The sequence below is a fragment of the Talpa europaea genome, assembly GCF_964194135.1.
Source record: "Talpa europaea genome assembly, chromosome: 7".
Taxonomy (NCBI): Eukaryota; Metazoa; Chordata; class Mammalia; order Eulipotyphla; family Talpidae; genus Talpa; species Talpa europaea.
Genome location: NC_140074.1, coordinates 52,869,486 through 52,888,297, shown reverse-complemented (window position 1 = coordinate 52,888,297; position 18,812 = coordinate 52,869,486). Strand labels below are relative to the sequence as shown.

The following is an 18,812-nucleotide window of genomic DNA, read 5'->3' as shown; positions in this document are numbered from 1 at the left end:
GGGAAATATAGAGGTAACAACTGACAGGCTGAAGAGACCCAATGAATATATTGCTTTATGAGCAGCCACTGAGATTTAAGAAAAACTCATGTGCCAGAGTTATACTTTAACCTACCCATAGTTCCACTCAAATTATTTAATTCACTTACCATCATCATCATCCTGGTTAGGGTTTGGTACATCTTTCAGAATGCTGAAGATTTCATCATTGGTTGCTTTACTTTTAAAGGCAACAGCTAAACAAAGGGCAACAGAATGTCCAGGAAGGGAATCTAAGTACAGAACAGCAGAGAGGAAGGTCAGGTTTTGAGTCTCTTCATGCAAATAGTCAAACAACTCCTTTTCTTTCAAAATAGAATACTCTTTATCCCAACATCAATATTGATGTGTCTGAAGATACATATGAATGTTTCATTTAGTAGGTCAATGGTTTTTCACTTAAAAGAAAGTGTAAGAAATAATTCTCATTTTGATACTCTGACACTTAGGAATACAAAGCTAAGTGAAATTCAGATTACAAGGGGTTTTGGTTTTCCTCAGCTATGAGGGGAAATATGGATATAGTTCAACTATACTTTACAGTCCTTAAATCTCGAAGGCTCTTGTAAGCCAAGAAGCTGTGAATCAATGTTATTTCTCTTTCATTTTTGCCAATGCCCCCCTACCTTCTTTCCCGTGAGATAGTGGAAATTAAGTCTGACCTTGAAGAAGGGGTAGTCTGTCAAATTTAAGATATTTTTGCTTTTCTCTTTTGCTGAGTCTATACAATTGAACTACATAAGCCAGATATTCATGTGCTTTCACTCCACATGTTTTCTGTTGGGTGATACCTGTCAAGTCCCTATGTATAAACTTTGTGCTGGTATATTGTGTAAGCCATCACCAGAGCAATTGTGAAATAGCTACATTAAATACATTAAATACTTTTGGGCCTCCCTGGTGGCGCAAGGGGTTAAGACGCAATCTATGAAGCTGTCCACAGACTCTGCAGCACGAGTTCAATCCCTGGCCAGCCAGGGAGCAACCCACAAGGTGCAGCAGACCTCTTCTGACTTGCCCGCTGCTCCCCACAGCAATGTACTTCAGTTGATCTGCCTGTTCTGTTCCCCACTCTGTCTCTGGTGAATCCTCCCACACACACCCCACCCAGCACCTCTGGCCTGTACCCCAGCTCTTGTATGCATAAATAAGTAAATCTTAAAAAAAAAAAGAAAACCTACTTTAAGGTAGGCAAAGGTAACAAATATAGGCCACATGTGCTGTGTACTTGTCCCTAAAAAGATGGAGAAGAAATAAAAAAAGAATCCCCTGCCACTGAGGAGTCTACATCCAGGTGGGGAACCAAGATATTCACATAGGTAGCCAGACAGCAATACAAAACTGGCTTGCTAATTAAAAAATATTTACAAGGGGAGTTTGGGCTAGGCCCCAGAGAGAACAGGAACTGGAAACAGAAAGGGCTATCCCAAGACAGCCCCAACAAAGGCAAAGTCAAGAGCTAAGAGCACAGAAGAAGTGAAGGTCCACTGGGAAGAAGTGAAACATACTCAAAATATAAAACTAAGCATAAGCTTAATTATTAGTTTCTTGGGGGGTTGTTTCCCAATTATTTTATAAGACCCAGTCAGGAACAACTGTTAAGTGCCTTAAATATTAGGGTGAGTTGTTCCTATGGGTTAAAAAAAAGCTCAATGTCCAACAAAGCTCGAGTTCTCTGATATCAAAGATAGCGTCTTATGATTTTGTGAGTCACTCTAAGACAAAATGCAAACTTGGCACTTGTAAGTGCCTCATTAAGCTTTCTCAGGAAGGCACAGTGGTTAGCAGTATGGCTGCTGGGTTAGTATACCTGGATATGAATCTGGGCTCTACCACTCAGACGAAATCTTGCCATGGCTTTTCCTTTTTTTAGTCATTTTCTCATTATAAAGTTGGTATAAACAAACAATGTATTTCTCAGAGTTGTTTTGTGGATTAAGTGACATAGTAGCATAGGAAGTGTTCTTAGTGTTGGGACCAAATGAGTATAGTCAAAGGCATAGGTAGAGAGCCAAGGATTGCTATGAGAAGGCAAGGGAGATGAGCAAATTTCAAGATGCAATGAACTGCTATAAAACAGAAATTGAAGACTCACAGAGGAGCTGTTTTCAGTACCATCTGAAAAATCTCTACACCTAACTACCAGTGACCACTAAAGATTAGTATCTTACATCCATTAAATGTAAAGGCAGAATGACATGCATAAACCAAAAGAGTACACTTTCGCCACCTTAAGTAACTGACTTCAGAGAATGCTTTCACTGGCACTTTAAAAAAGACATTTTTATTTTATTACTTACTGCTACTTTCATCTCCAAACTTGTAAATGCAGGTTGGGTTTGCAGGACATAGAGCTGAGAATGTAGGAGGAACAATATCTAATATACGCTGATGGTAAGACAACCTACAATACAAGTAAGAGCCTCAGAAAACACTGTTCATCAGTTTCATTCTTTGGTAATTATAACTTACCCAGAAAATCACTATTTCTAACACCCTGGACTCACTCAGCTGACAACCAAATAGTAAAAGTGGAAAACAAATCCTTTAAACTTGTCTAAGCCAGCATGCCAAAACTCAAAATACATTGCTTTGTACTTAGGTGTGGAGTAGTGGGTTGACCAAATAGGTGGTCAAGGATGTGGGGTGGTGACAGTGGGGTTGAGGAGAGAGTCTGTGTGGTTATGAGACTGGTTATTTTGTAGCAAATAAACACAGATGCTAATGTACACCAAGTTTCTTACCATCTAAGAAGTTACTTAAAAATTATGGAAAATAAGATGGCTGGAAAGAAAATGAGATATTAGAGGCTGAAATTGGAGGAATGCATACAGCCACACAGGCAGAAATAGCTGAAGATATATGCATGTGTATAAATACATTCACCACCTTTGTCATCTAGAGGGCCCGGAACCAATGACACACCAATAGTAAAGGGAACATCAATTGTCCAGATCTTGGCTTCTAGATGCCAAACTCCACTATGGAAACATGGGCTCCTTGAATAGATAAGTGATTCCAGGAGAGGGGCAAGGAAGCACAGGGTAAACCTGGACTATCTTGTGTCAGGAAGAAAAAAATGCTCAATGCATGGAGGGGGACATTAATATTTTTTTAAAGGACACAAGAGTCACAACAATTGCCCTTTTTTCAAGGAGCTCCCAATGGATAATCAGGGAAAATTGGGGCATCAAAATAAACAACAGTAATGAATTATAACCCACTGAATGCAACACAATTCCTTAGTTCCAAGTGATAAACACAGGAATTAATAAATGGGGAAGGAAAGCAAGCTCCTCCTTACAGTAGAATGTCAACTAATAAATATAGGTGGAATAATTAATAGAAAAATAGAGTCATCACTTGGCATTCATCATAGTTGTGTCAGGTAATAGTAGTTGTCAGTGGAGGTTAAATAAGAATCACAGAATATGAGTGTCTCCCTTTGAGTGTTAATCAATCACAAAGGGAAAAATAGCAAATTTAAGGTGAAGAAGTCTACAGACACTGACATGACCAAGGTGGTCAAGTTAACATCTCCAGTGTGGGATTCTTAAGCCTCCCAATGGGATGCAGTCAGAAGAGTACCTACAATGCGAGACGTCAGTCTGGTCATGAGGATACATCAAGCAACCCAAGAAAGTAAGGTAGGACAAAGACATGACGATAAAGAAAAAGAACTGTTCGTGATTGAGGAATCTGAAAAGAATGACAAGTAAACGCTATATATTTTCCTGGAAAGGATTCTGGGCAAGAAAGAAAAAGACCTAGTTGGGATGGTTGCAAAGTTTCAGCAGCATCTGCAGATTATGTGATTCTATATTATTGTATCAGAACCAATGTCCTGATTTGGATGACCCTATGCTGGTCATGTAGGGGAGTGTCTTTGTTGTTTGTATATACAATGGCTTGTGAAAGGATGATGGGATGTTATATCTGTAACTTGTTTTCAAAGGGTCCAGAAAAGACTAATGTAGTGTGTGTAGGGGTGTTTGTGTCTATAGAGAGAGGGGGAGGGAGGGAAGGAGGAGTGCGCATTAGAACAAGTGTGATAAAATCTTAACAACTAGGGACTCTAGATGAACAGAACACAGAGTTCTTTGTACTAATTCTGGCAACTTTTGAAATTAAATTTGAAATTATTTCAAAGTATTTTTGATAAAAATCTTACTAGATTAATTCACATATAATCCAGTTGGCATGTCGCCGATTTTTTTCAGTTTAGATCGTCATTAAAAACTGAAAGGGAAGACAGACAGGTACCTGGATTTAAAAAGTGATATTCTGGACACACAACACAAATGCAGACAGAGAAAAAAAAATCCTTCTCCTCCTACCCCCAAATTAGGAGACCAAAGCTAAGGAGAAAACACAAAGAACTTACCTCATACATTTTTCTAGAACTTCTCTTACAAACTTTGGCTTGGGACTTTCAGGATCTTGAGTAAGACAATCTGACCTAATGTAGAAATGCAGTTTTATAAATTACACATAATCTGCACTTACACCTAACTTATACCTAACCACAACAGTTTGCTTCTATCTGAATTATTTCACTTACATACAAATATCTAATATTTTAGACTATGAATATTGTTTTTGTGTTACAGTCTTAACTATCAATAGATGTTTTACCTTTTTTCAAAATTATGGTAGACTGTAAGGAAAGAAGGGATAAAACATAAAAACACACTTACCAATCTTCCCAGCTCCAACGGAACTGGAAGTTACTTAGATGATGAGAAAACCAGTTAATAAACCTATACAGAGGAGGGGGAGGGTATGAACAAAAAATGTTGATTGGCCAAAATTTATAACAGGAACTTACATCACCTTTCAGACAGATAAAGCCCTTTTCCAAAACTGAAAAACACATCCCACCTACAGTTTTCTTACCCTTTTCTCTGCAAATCCTGTAACTCATCCTCTACTTGAACGAACAATAATGCCCTACCTAACTCATGCCTTTCTATAGCACTATTCTGTCAAGTGAATAACAGCTATAATATATAAAACATATAACATATAATATATGTAATATATAAAACAGGAGTGGCTGTTTTGTGCCAGGCACCTTACATATGTTTACATAATTTAATTCTCACATAATTCTAAGAAGTGTATTATTTTTCCAAGTGACAATAAACAAAAAGAAAAATTAAACCACACATAAAACATTTCACAAATCGCAGTACTAGTTTCTCCTCATCAAGCCATACCCTTTTCATCGCAAACAAAATTTATCATCAAAGTAACCTTCTACCCTAAAATTACATCTGATCTCTCTAGAAAGTGGTCACTTTGGTATACTACATAATGCTGTGAAAATTATGAGTCTAATAAATATTTGCCAAATGAATGGCCTAATTGGAGGGGCTCAATACATCTGCTAATTTAGACTGGGGGAAAAAATCAGAAGTCACTCTCTTACAGCATGTGAAAAAATCAGAAGTCACTCTCTTACAGCATGCATCCATGATTTAAATCAGAGAGTCAACTCAAATTAATAGGTCAATGAAATAGGAAAGTCCTTAGTGATACTTTTCAGATGTGGAATTGAAAGATCATGGATAGATTTGGAGATGTGTTCAATACCTATCCTGATCTAATCTGGGGAACTGATAGAAGACAGAATACCAGAGAATAAAGTTGACCACACAGACCTCACCCAAAAGGAGACAAAAGACATGCAGTAAAAAAGCTATAAAAATCCAATATGGTCTTTGGTATTGAGTCTTGAAGGTGTAGTTATGTAGAAGCTATTTTAGAGCAGACTATTTATAAACAAAAATAACGTGTTTATACATTACAAATATACTGCATTAGATTGTTTCTACATAGCACTTAGCATACAATATATTTTAACAGCTCACATACCCAATTAAAGAGGGAAAAAATACAACTGTACCAAAGCACAGTTGTTTACCCAAGTAAACAATTAAACCTCAGCGCAGGCATCATTTCATATTGAAAGTTATAGTAGAAAGTGTAATGTTACATTACAATACGTATGAGTTGTATTATTATATGAATTATCAAGAAAGAAAATCAACTTGGAAATTTTTAAAAAGGTAGATGTTTTACTGATCAAATTCTTTTATAAAACACAGGGAATAAAAGCTGCTAACAATCAGTATAGAAGTAAAGCAATTACTATACCTGTCTACACATGTAGTATTCATTGTGTCCAAACGCATGTATAACATTTCAGTTGCTTGTGCAAGCTGTGAATTTGAGGATAAGGAAAACTACTCTCTACTTCAAAAGAAATTGTGATAGAAAAAAATTTCCTAGAAGTCTATATAATTATTAATGTTGAGCATCTTTTCCTACAATTGACACCACAAAATTCTGTAAAAAAGATCAAAGATGTAAAGTAAATTTGACTTGTATAAACAAGATAATGAATGTCCTCATCACCTCCAAAATTTCCCCACGGCTTCTTGGTAATCTCTCCATTCTACCTCTCCTTACCTATGTCCCCAAGCAAATACTGGTTTGCTGTTACTAGATTACTTTGCATTTTCTAAAATTTTGTATAAATGGAGTCATAAGGTATGAATTCTTATCTGTTAGGCATCTTCCACTCAGTATAATTATTTTGCAGTTCATTCACAAGGCTGTTTGCCATCAAAAACTTGGTCCTTTTTATTACCGACTAGTTTTTCATTCTACAGATCTAATAAAATTTGTTTATCCACATGTATTGGTAGATATTTGGATTGTTTGCAGCTTTTGGGTTATTACAAATAATATTTCTATGAACATTAAACCCAAGTCTTTGCAGGTACATGTGCTTTCATTCCTTTTGGGTAAATACAAGCAGACCTTGGAGATAATACAGGTCCTGTTCCAGGCTACCACAGTAAAGCAAACATGGCAATAAAGCGAGTCACACATAGTTTCTGGTTTCCCACTGTGTCTAAAAGTTTTTATACTATACCGTTGTCCATTTAGTATGTGACAGCATTATGTCTAAAAATGTAAGTACACATCTTAGTTAAATGCAACACAGAGACAGGAAATAAAGTACATTATTAGCAAAAATGGCACCAGAAGACTTGCTCAACAAAAGGCTATCACAAATCTTCAATTTGTAAAAAATGAAGTAAAGCAAAGCCTGTACCTAAGAGTAGAATGACTTTATTGTATGGTATATATAGGTTTAACTTTGAAAGAAATGCCAAACTATTTTCATGAAGTGGATTTAAACTTACAAGCAGAGATATTTAATGATTTTTAAAAACTAGGTCAAAGAAAGTAAGTTTAGAAACAAAGGAAAAGGATACAACTTGGGGCAGAGAGCCAGGCTGAAGTTTGCACAGTTCAATGAGAAGTGTGGTATACATCACATCAATGTGAGGGGGTGCTGGAAGTTGAAATAGTTCTGCAAAGATCACCTACAAAAGAATCACAAGTCAAAACTTAATTTGACAACTACCTATACACTTCTGTTAGAAAGACCTCAACATTCTAAACATAAACTCTAACTTTACAGAATTCATAATCAGTAAGAAAATTGCTTTTTAATCCTCAAAATTATGCTCTTGAAAATAAAAAGGTCTGTAACTTAATATGCAATGAAAATTTTGTCTCTATAACTCACTCAAGTAAGAATATGCAAAAAACTATAAGAAAGTGAAAATCAGAATCAACAAAAAACTATGAAACAGAGACACTTTTGGGGGGGTGGGGGGCGGGAGGGAAGGGATTGGGATCAGAAAGGGGGGGTTGCAACTGTATGGGGAATATAAAAATAAAATTTATTATTAAAAAAAAAGAATATGCAAAAAACGTTTATTTGATCTATACTCCCAGAAAACTGCAATTAAATTCCAACTTTCAAAGTATAAATTCCAACTTTCAAAGTATCAGAGTTCATTCAAATAGGTTTAGTTTACTAAGGAAGTCACAGATCCATCAGTTTCATTCCTGTAAGTAGTTAAAAACCCTATTAAACTCTGAGGATGTGAACAGAAGATAGCCAAGTCATTGTACATAGCTACTTGAAACCAGTACCCCATAATCTTTTTGGTAGTCCAAGACAACTCTGCATGTCTACATGTCAGATATTTGTTTCCACACTCTATATAATTTGTGGACAACCTACTTAGAATTTTAAGTAGGTCTACATTCCTTGCTCTCACTCCTATCCCACACACTCCTGCACTTCATTCTGATGAATTTTTAAACATTTTACAGATTTAAAAACATGTCTAATATTCTACATTTCAATCGACATATGAATGTGTCAATTATGCCTGATCATCCTTACAAGTTTTATAAAGACAGGCTAAGTACTTTTAAGAAAGCACATAAAGGGCAGTATTAGTAAAAAGTGAATCTTAATACATTATAGCTATGCTCATTTTCATCACAAATATTTCACCATAAAACAGAAGTATAAAAGTCCATAAGCTTCACACATGTATCCTATGAAAGCACTGTTTTTCAGGACACAAATTTCTAAGGTGTTGAACTATAATTACTAATATCATCCTTCTATATAACTTAATCATAAACATTTACTATTCTTCCTGCTTCCAAACTGGTTGTCTCTTTTTGATTTCTAAGGATAATAAGGATTCACATTTATCCTTTCCTTGGAATATGGGGAATAAACTAGTCACGTGTATGCTCATGGTAAGAGGTCAGATAAACACAGTTAAAGATAGGTTATCTGCCTAAAGGAACACATATTTTAGTGTATTTAAGCCACTTATACAGCTGTTAAGTGGACAATGTATTGACAGAGCTAGAAGTAACTTACATTATCAATGATAACTATCCATGAATGAAGACATACTACATAAATAATTTATAGGCAACTCAAAATTCCACTTGGCTACTGGTCTCAACCTCCTCTTTTCTCCTTACTAACATGGCTAACAGAGCACCAATACTGACAGCAATTCCTCGCTCCTCTGTTAATTTTCAGTACCTGACAAGTAGTAAGAAAAAAAAAAAATAAGCCAAGAGTAGATTATACTTTACAGTCAACAGAAAGATTCTGAAACTTGGGAAGAAACTTCATATGAAATGCATACCTCAACTATGTGGTAGTTCAAGGGGATCTTGTTCTTCCCTGGATAGCTCACTAGCTGTGCAGCACTGTAAAAAAGTATAATTTGAGTTTAATTAGTATACAAAGATAGATGAAAAAACAAGCCATTTCAAAAGCACTATTTAAATATAAGGAAATCTGTTCAAAAATATTCTAAATTTCAGCACAAATTATTTTATCTGAAACCAGAAAAACTCTTCAGAAAATATATTTGCAATACCAAGGAAATATATTCAGATCCACTGAGTAAATTTTAACAGGGCAGACCACTCCCAATATATTATATTCCTTTCTATTTTAAAATCCAAACCAAAACATTCAAAGGTTTCAGAAAATATTAAAAAATAAACTTTCCCTAAGTTTGGACATCTAAATGCTAGAAAACAAGCAAAACCACTAGTATGCATTTATGCCCATAACATTCAAACCCAAAGTAGCTTGCCATTTAAGTTAACTTCTTCATCGCATATAGCAAATATCAATTTTAAAAAATGGCATTACATGCACATTGATATAAACTAGCAACCAAAAAAGTACTATCTGAAGGAAAAAGGCCTTGAGAAAGCAAAGCAAGTGTTTTTAGATTGGGCTTAGCAACACAGAACATTAGGAAGTCCAAAAGATTTTTCTTACATTCTTTAACATATTTTGTTACCAGAAATTAACAAAACTGCTGCCTTTTCTCCCCACCATGAAAAGAATCTTACCAAGTCTTCCTTTCTTTCCAGTGGGACTTAATTATGCAGTGAAGATTCTCTTCTATTACAAATCTCTCCACTGAATGACTCCCTGGCATTACAGGACCCTAGAAAGAAAGTCAAATGTACAGTGGGCCTCCCTGATGGCCTAGGGGTAAAGTCTCAGTGCTGTCACCTCTACAGTCTGAGTTCCATTCCTGGCCAGGGAGCTAACCCACATATGGCACAGCAGACCTCTCCTGCCTCGCCCGCCACTCTCCTTAGCAGTGTATTTCAGTAGATCCTCCTACTCTGCTCCCCACTCTGTCTCTGGCGAATCCTCTTACCTACCGCACCTCTGGCCTGCACCCCAGTTCTTCTATGCAATAATAATAATAATTTTCTTAAATAAAGTCAAATGTACATATTACACACCTAAGAAAAGTATTTTACTCATTCAGTAAATATCTGAAAGCCTATCATGTTGCAGACAATATACGGGGTGCTAGGAATAAAACCAGAAGAATGAAAGCTCTGTATTTTAGCAAATTTTACTGTTAGGTTCAAAGATATCTACAACAGAATTATATCAGCTGCAGTGTTGCTTCTGCTACAACTGATATACCATATTATCTCCCTACACCTCACATATAGTGCCTACATCAATTCTTACATAAAACTGAATGAATTTTTGGGCCTCCCCGGTGGCGCAGCGGTTGAGCGCTGGGTTGCGAAGCTGCCCGAGGCCTCTGAGGCGCTGGTTCGATCCCCTGCTGCTCCCCGGCCACCAGAGGAGGGTCCCACATGGCGTGCAGACCTCTCCTGCCACCCGCTGCTCCCATCAGCAGTGTACTTCGGTCCTTCTGCCTGCTCTGCTCCCCGCTCTGGCTCTGGTGAATTCTCTCGCCCTCCCGTGCTTCTGACTGTACCCAGTGCTTGTATAAACAAACAAACAAATAAATAAAACATGCCTCTATTAAAAAAAAAAAAACTTAAAAAAAAAACTGAATGAATTTTTTATCTTATTAACCCTATATAGTCAATTTATTTATTTATTTGTTAAAGATTTATCTATTTATTTATACAAGAACCAGGGTACAGGCCAGATTCATGGGAGGGTGAGAGGATTCACCAGACAGAGTGAGGAGCAGAACAGGCAGAAATACACTGCTGAGGGGAGTAGTGGGCGTGACAGGAGAGGTCTGCAGTGCCATGTGGGATCCTTGCTGCTGGCCGGGATTGAACCAGCGCTGCAGAGGTTGTGGACAGCTTCAAAGCACGGTGCTCAACCGCCTGTGCCATCAGGGGAGGCCTAATTTATTTTTTTAAACTATGAAAGTGGATTCCTTCAACAATAAAACATGGAGGGAAAAATTTTATTTCAAACATTATAAAGACAAAGAAGGAAAAATCTGCTTTGAGTGGTATCTACACTTGAAAAAAAAGGTCAAAAAACATTATCTACATGATATTAATTTTTCAGAGTATATGAATAGGCCTCCCTGGTGGCACAAGGTTAAGATGCAACCTATGAGGCAATCTGTAACCACTGCAGCACAAGTTCAATCCCTGGCCAGGGAGATACCCACACGGCACAGCAGACCTCTCCTGACTTGCCTGCTGCTCCCCTCAGCAGCATATCTAGGTCGGTCTGCCCGCTCTGTTCCACACTCTGTCTCTGATGAATCCTCTCACCATCCGCCCCCGCCCCCACCCCCCCTACCCCTGCCAACCCCCGCCACCTCTGGCCTGTACTCAGGTTCTTGTATGCATAAATAAATCTTTAAAAAAAAAAAAAAAGAGTATATGAATAGCCAACATGTTTAGAGAGTTTGTTTTTATTAATTATTGTAGACTTTTAATGGTAACTTTTACTTTAATCTTCTCTATAATTTGTTTTTAAAATAAACATCTTTTCAAAGGCAGGTTCAAAAAAACCAAATCCTTTTGAAGGGCATAGATATTTTGCATATTTATGTGCTTCTGATAAAGGTTGATGGATATCAATTAAATATAAATAGTAAAGGAGAAAAAAAAATTAAGGTCCAGATAAATAGCCAATCACAAAGATTTTAGCCGTCTTAAAAGTAAATCAAACTTTTAGGGCCTTCCCAGTGGTGCAGTGGATTGAGCGCAGCACTGAGAAGCTGTCTGAAGCCTCTGCAGCACTGGTTTGATTCCTCGCCGGCCAGGGAGATTCCCACATGGCGAGGTAGACCTCTCCTGTCCTGCCCACTGCTCCCCTCAGCAGTGTATCAATCATTCTGCCTGTTCTGCTCCCTGCTCTGTCTCTGGTGAATTCTCTCACCCTCCCATGCCTCTGGCCTGTACCCCAGTGCTTGTATAAATAAATAAATCTTAAAAAAAAAAAATAAATAAAAATTTTAAAAAAGAGTAAATTAAACTTTTAGTTAGATATACCTAATTATGCCATTATATAATGTTGACTGAAAATATTTTACTCTATATGGAATAAAATATATAACAAATCGATAGTTTTGTATATATAACCAAGTATCTGACAATTTTTTACACTGAGATAGATTACATATATACTAACACTGAATTTTCACTAGTCATGTGCAATTTATAGCAGGACAGAAAAGAGAAGATAAGAAAAACACCCTTATATTTGACCTTAAGTGATAATATTGATTCCTATGTTATTGGTTCTCAACTGGGGCCACTTTTGCCCCAAAGGGGACATCTAGCAATCTCTGGAGACTTTAGGTTATCAGAGTTGATATTTAGTGTCCAGGTGGTAGAGAGTAAAGGTCAGGGAGGCTGTTAAGCATCCTACAATTCACAAGACAGCCCCTCACAATGACAAATTATCCAGTCTGAAATGTCAGTTTTGCTGAGGTTCAGAAACTCTCCTCTATGCTGACTGTGATGTACTATGTGACAGATAACAGACAGTACTTTAGTAATAGGAGTTTCCATTCAGAACAAATCCAATAATCACTGTGCTTGCTGCTTGGCTATTAAGAGTTAAGACAGCTCTTCAAATGCAAAGGCATAAAATAAATAAAAATATGTCAAACAAAGCATAGTTAAACTGTAAATTTTTATAGCAAATGTTAATATAAAAATTATTTTTTAATTCGTAGAGTGTAATGACTGCCACAACTTGTCTTCATATAATACACAATACATATTTTCAGAAATGATAGTTATATTAATCTTTGATTTTCTTCAAGAGTATATTTTAAGAAATAATTACATAATACGAATAATAAGACAAGTCATGAAGGTTAGAGAACAATCTAAAACTGGCTATTTGTCTTCAAAAATAGCCTTATTAATAGCTAAAATTAGTGCACCCTCATCACATGTTGAATACTGTCCCATATATTTTTTGTTAATAATTTAACCCCCATAACAACTTTATGAGGTACATCTATTACCTATTTCACCAGGAAACTAAGGTACAGAGAGAATAAATGACTCAACCAAGATCACATAGATAAGATCTGAATAAACCAGGATTAAAATCCAACAAAATCTGGTTCTCTAGCTTACACTCTTAAATTGCAGACTTTGCTGCACCTTAAAAATCTACTCATACAAGCTAAATAATAATTCTTGCATAACAAGGCAAGTATCATTCACCAAACCAATGAGCGCTTTCAATATGCCACTGCCACTGATCTTAAGTAATAAGCAATTCAAAATTAGAATGTGTCACTGGCAAAATTCAAACACGATTAAACCACAAATACAAAGCAACACAGGCCCTTTTTTTGGTTACATACCTCAGGATCATCTGTATAATCAAACATTCTGAAGATGACCCTAGGCATTGGGTACACTGAATCTTCAGTGTGGGGAGGTGGTGTGAAAGGAGGCAGATTGTGCTGTAGTGCTTCACACAGGATGCTGTCAAAGGCAAGATAAGGTCTTAAGATGTGCCGCTCCTGCCAGCGATCCTTTTTCAATTTCTGAATCTGGGCCCACAGGCAATCTAAATACTAAAGACAGTTTAATTTTTAACAATTAATACATATTTGGAGGTTAGAATTAACATTTTGACTGGACAAAACCAAAAATCATTATCTTCTAAAAGACAAGATACAAAAGCAAGCTAACCTGAATTAAATATAGTACAGAGGAACTGTGCTAACATTTCAATTACCTGCTTTATAAAACCTGTCTTTCTGAGGCTCTTACCTTAACATTTTCCAAATTGGGTATTTAAATAAAAATGTGTAAACTCTATGATATATGGAATCCCACAGAATAGGGAGTGTTTCAATTACATACTAACATTTATTTAAAAATTTACTATATATATTGCCTATAGTTATGAGGAGCTGGATCTTTACATAGAATGTGAAAACCTAGTTAAATTCTACAGATGGAATGATTTCAGTATGTCACAAGAGTGGACTGTGCTTGTATCACAAAAAGCTGAAATCAATTTACCTCTTCTTGGGGATGTGGTTTCTCAGCAGTCCATACTTGTAACATGGGCATGTGAGTCTTCTGTCGTCTTCTAAAGATAAAAATGAAATTTACACTTAGGATTTTAAAAACATGAAAAGAAGTTCATTTGCTTTCATAATTAACAAAATAAAATTAAGGCAGTGAAATGACATTTTTACTTATCAGATTGGGAGCTCTCAAAATTTTTGATAATGTTCTATGTTGCCAAAATGTGGGAAAATATGCTGCTTCAAACACTGCTGGCAAAGGAGCTAATTCATATCATCTCTTTAGAAGAGACATGGAAGGCAATTTGAATAAATCAATTAAAATTAAGATACTTCAACCCAGCAATGCCACTTCTAAGAGTTCACACTCACCACAATTATATTTGCACATGTACACAAAAGAAATTCACTGAAACATGACAGCAAAAGACTGGAAATAACCAAAATGTTTGCCTACAAGGGATCTAAGAAAATGTGGTACATTAGAAGAGTGAAATACCATGCAGCTATTAAAAAGAACAAGGTACAGTTATATACTTTAAAAAAATTTTTTTTTGAAAAGAAGTGGGTGTAGGTCAGAGATGCAGGAGCAGAACAGGCAGATCTACTGAAATACACTGCCAAGGGGAGCAGTGGCGAGACAGGAGAGGTCTGCTGCACCATATGTGGGTTAGCTCCCTACCCAGGAATCAAACTCAGGCCATAGCGGTGATAGCACTGAGACTTAACCCCTAGGCCACTGTGGCGGCACCATAAGAACTATTTACTTTTATGTAAAAAAAAAAAAAAAAAAAAGATATAGTAAGGGGCAAAAGCAACTTAAGAACACCGTGTATTCCTGGAATACCATTTGTGGAAAAAAAGGGGAGGGGAAAGAGAGGCCATATACTTACATGCTATAATGCTCATACTCTTATTTTCATTCTTTTCCAAACATCTACATTTAAGTATAAACACCTAAAATAACTATAAAAACAACCCTTAAAGGTAGCTTAACATAAAGAAAAAGCAGATTTTTTGGTTTAGATTGCTTTTAGCTTTATTTGTAACTAAGCAGATATTAACAATATCCATAGAAGTTCCTATTAATAGACAGAAACGGGAACATAAAATTAATCTGAAAAAACTTATGGAGTCACAAAACTATCACCACACTGCTGAGAGACTAAAGTTTAGGAACAAGGAATGTTATTAATATTACATGTAATAAGGCAAGTCAAGCTTTTCACATTGTCTTGGAAAAGTGGGTAATAGGAGGAAATGGGACTATTTTAAGTGAAAAGTATAGCTGAAATGTAGGAATGGGCATAAATGAAATGTAGGGTGGGTGGACGATTAAGGAACACTGTCTAAAGGACTTGGTTCAAGACTAACTTATATGAAATAGATATACTGTATGTGCCGGATAATAGTTCTCCACTTGTGGACTATGTGCCCAAGCCTCCTTCTCAAATACCACAATTTGTAGGCCTGGAGGTTTTGGGGTTTGAGAATATTTAAGCACCACAACTGATTCTTATGCATACTGATATTTGGGAGCCATTATGTTAGATGTTTTATGCTTTTGCAAACAGGCAAAAGCAACTTAAAAGAAGCTATGTTACCAACTCATTTGCACTGGCAAAGTAAAGTATAATTACTCTGAAGTCTCAATAAGTTACAATAGCAGAGGTGTAAGTACCTACAGAAAGTCTCAGAGAACTTTACAGCTGAATTTTAAGAAATAAAACTCAAATAGTATTACTAATGGACAAAACATAACACATTTATTGTATCAGTAAGATAACATTCACCTAAATAATGAAGAGTAACATGAGCTATGACCTTACTTAAGATAGCTTTCAGTGTTGGCAAAGATGCGGTCCATTTCTGCATCTTTTTTTTCATACAACTCCTTTCCAACCCAGGGCAAAGATGATAGAAACGCATACACGTACCAATCCCGTCGCACCTAAGAATTTGTAAGAAGGTAAGTTTATTGTATTTATTCTTGATAGCCTACTGTAGAAGGGCTTAGGTAAAACCGCATCATTCAGAGTATTTCTACTGATCAGTTTTAAACTTACTAGACAGATCATTTGAATTAACATAAAAATGTCAGTTGAACCCACCAATAATCCAGCTGACTTATTTTACACATTAAGAATTTAGAATGTGATAATAGGCTATTATCTTTTGGGTTTTATTACTAAATGGTTACCAGTAAAAAACTGGTACTAGAGCGACAAGGTTCAGTATAAGTGGTTTTCTTACCTGAGGCACATCTTCTTCCTGAGTTACATTTACAAAATTTTCAAACATAGCAACCATTGATGGGGCAGCAATGACATGACAGTTCACAAGATCAGATAAAAAACGGACCTGTTGTGGAAAACAATTTCTATTAAATCTAAATGTCCTTTGTAATAATTACAAAACAAGTAATCTAATGGTAGAAACCCCAAGTCTGAAAAACAAAAGCCCAAGAGTAAAATGTAGCCCATGACCTATTTTGCATACTCTATGAACTAAGAATGATTTTTAGATTTTTAAAGGCTGGGGGTAAAAGAAAAAAAATCAAAGCAGTATTTTCTGATACATACAAATAACCTGAAATCAAATTTCAGTCCATAAACAAACTTTTACGGGAACACAGCCATGCTCACTCACTTATATACTGTCTACGGCTGCTTTTTATGCTCCACAGCAGAGTTGAGTAGTAGTCATAGAGATGGAGATGGTACACGGAATAAGAATCTGTGGACTTACAGGTTTCTATTCTACACTACATTAAGAACCTAACCTGTAATATTCTAGATATGTAAGCCTTTAATTTTTTTTTTTGTTTGACTGTGAAAAACAATGGACTTTAGAAACAAATTTCTAAACATACATTTATTGGAGAAAGTCTCTATCAGATGGGAACTCAGAGTTTAATGACACAAGCACAGTTGAAAGATAAATAAACTCTAGGAAAAGGACAAGGCTAGGGGAAAACATAAAAGAGCCAATAGTTGGGCTAGGTCATAAAGGACAAGTAAAATAATTCGTTAGTAGAGGGTAAGGAGTATATTCTAGGCACAGGGCCCAAAACAAGGTATGTCTACATCTGCAAGTAATTTTTATATAGCTAGAGGATATATGGGAGGTGAGGATAGAGAAACAGATTGAGGCTAACATACAGGATCAGGCTAAGGAGTCTGAATTGAATCTTGCAGCCTGATAAATATCCAAACTGTTTTGATTATATATTCAGTAAAAAAAAGAATCTGATCACACATCTCCAGCACATCTATATTTATTACATACAGCAGACCACTATCAACTGAACTATTTTTTTTAAAAGATTTATTTATTTATGCACATAAGAACTGGGGTACAGGCCAGAGATGTGGGGGGTGAGAGGATTCACCAGAGACAGAGTAGGGAGCAGAACAGGCAGACTGACTGAAATACACTGCTGAGGGGAGCAGCAGGCGAGACAGGAAAAGTCTGCTGCGCCATGTGGGTAGTTTCCTGGTTGGGGATTGAACTTGTGCTGCAGAGGCTGCTGCTAGCTTCACAGTGTGTGCTTAACCTCTTGTACCACGAGGGAGATCCATCAACTGAAGTATTAATTCCCTTTCCAGTTAATAAATAAGTATTCTGACATTTACTTCCAGCAACCCAGTGAATCATCTGTTGCCCTATGCTTTTAAGAACATCTACTCTGACAATGGGAAGGAACTGAGGTTTCTGCCATAACCAACATGGCAGAGTTCATAGGTTTATAGAAAGAACACTCGGGTGCTATTAGAAAATAAAGTGAAAGAGAGAGAATCTGGATGCTGAAAGGTCAATTAAGAGGCTGTTAAGACATAAAGATGAAGGCACGAACAATGCCAGAGGCTCTGAAGACAAAGGAAAAGGGATGGACTCAAGAAACAGAACTTTTAAGATCTAATACTGCTTAAAGTATGAGGGGGTAATAGGGGAGATAAAAAAGAATGCTCAAGTTTCTGGATGGGTTATGCAGTAGAAAGTAGCTACTGTGTGGGATTGGGGAAAGGACAGAGGAAAGGAGGTAAAGTAATGTAAGGGATTTCTAGGCAAGACACCTTAAGGTTACCTGGGTAGTGTTTCAAACATAGGCCTGGAGCTCAGGAAAAAGGTGATACAAATGTAGAAGATACAAATGTAGATTATGAAGGGCAGAAATGAGGGTCATCAAAATAAAGGTAGCTTGTAAAGCTGGAAGAACAAACGAGAATTTTTTAGGTAAGAGTGGTTAAAGAACTTCCCGACCAACAGAAAGGAGGAAAAACAAACTAAAACAACCAACAAGAACAAACTACGCATCAAGAGGGGCTGTGAGTGGAAAGGAACTATTTCAGCCACCATACCCCATGAACTGGAGCTGTGGAGAACCCTGCAGAATTCGCCGGGGAGGTGAGCGAACGGCTCCAGGTGCCATTAAAGAAAAACAAAGACTCCCGGAGACCTACAAACAGCCCCAGGCCAGCCGGTAAGCTTGTGTGGAAAAGCAGCTCGCTTGAAAATGATACATGGATTGCGGCTGCCCAGGTCCCCTCGCCTGCGACCTACGCTTGCAGGGAGACACACGGGGCCCCTCACTGAGGT

The 18,812-nt window shown here is 36.8% G+C and overlaps 1 protein-coding gene across 5 annotated transcripts in view; it reads right to left on the bottom strand.

Annotated features, from left to right (window-relative positions):
* Positions 1-18,812, bottom strand: part of NCBP1 (nuclear cap binding protein subunit 1) — a gene marked incomplete at both ends in the record, with an annotated part of 44,481 nt that overhangs the window by 9,087 nt on the left and 16,582 nt on the right. For 3 of the 5 annotated variants that reach the window (XM_084236786.1, XM_084236787.1, XM_084236790.1), the window contains 12 exons: positions 150-272; positions 2,340-2,443; positions 4,424-4,498; positions 4,737-4,799; positions 6,199-6,263; positions 7,329-7,439; positions 9,087-9,150; positions 9,811-9,908; positions 13,536-13,751; positions 14,206-14,275; positions 16,043-16,164; positions 16,467-16,574. In XM_084236786.1, coding sequence (XP_084092912.1) covers positions 150-272; positions 2,340-2,443; positions 4,424-4,498; positions 4,737-4,799; positions 6,199-6,263; positions 7,329-7,439; positions 9,087-9,150; positions 9,811-9,908; positions 13,536-13,751; positions 14,206-14,275; positions 16,043-16,164; positions 16,467-16,574 — 1,219 coding nt within the window. The remainder of the gene's footprint in view (positions 1-149; positions 273-2,339; positions 2,444-4,423; positions 4,499-4,736; positions 4,800-6,198; positions 6,264-7,328; positions 7,440-9,086; positions 9,151-9,810; positions 9,909-13,535; positions 13,752-14,205; positions 14,276-16,042; positions 16,165-16,466; positions 16,575-18,812) is intronic. The other 2 variants (XM_084236789.1, XM_084236788.1) reach the window with 2 other exon arrangements.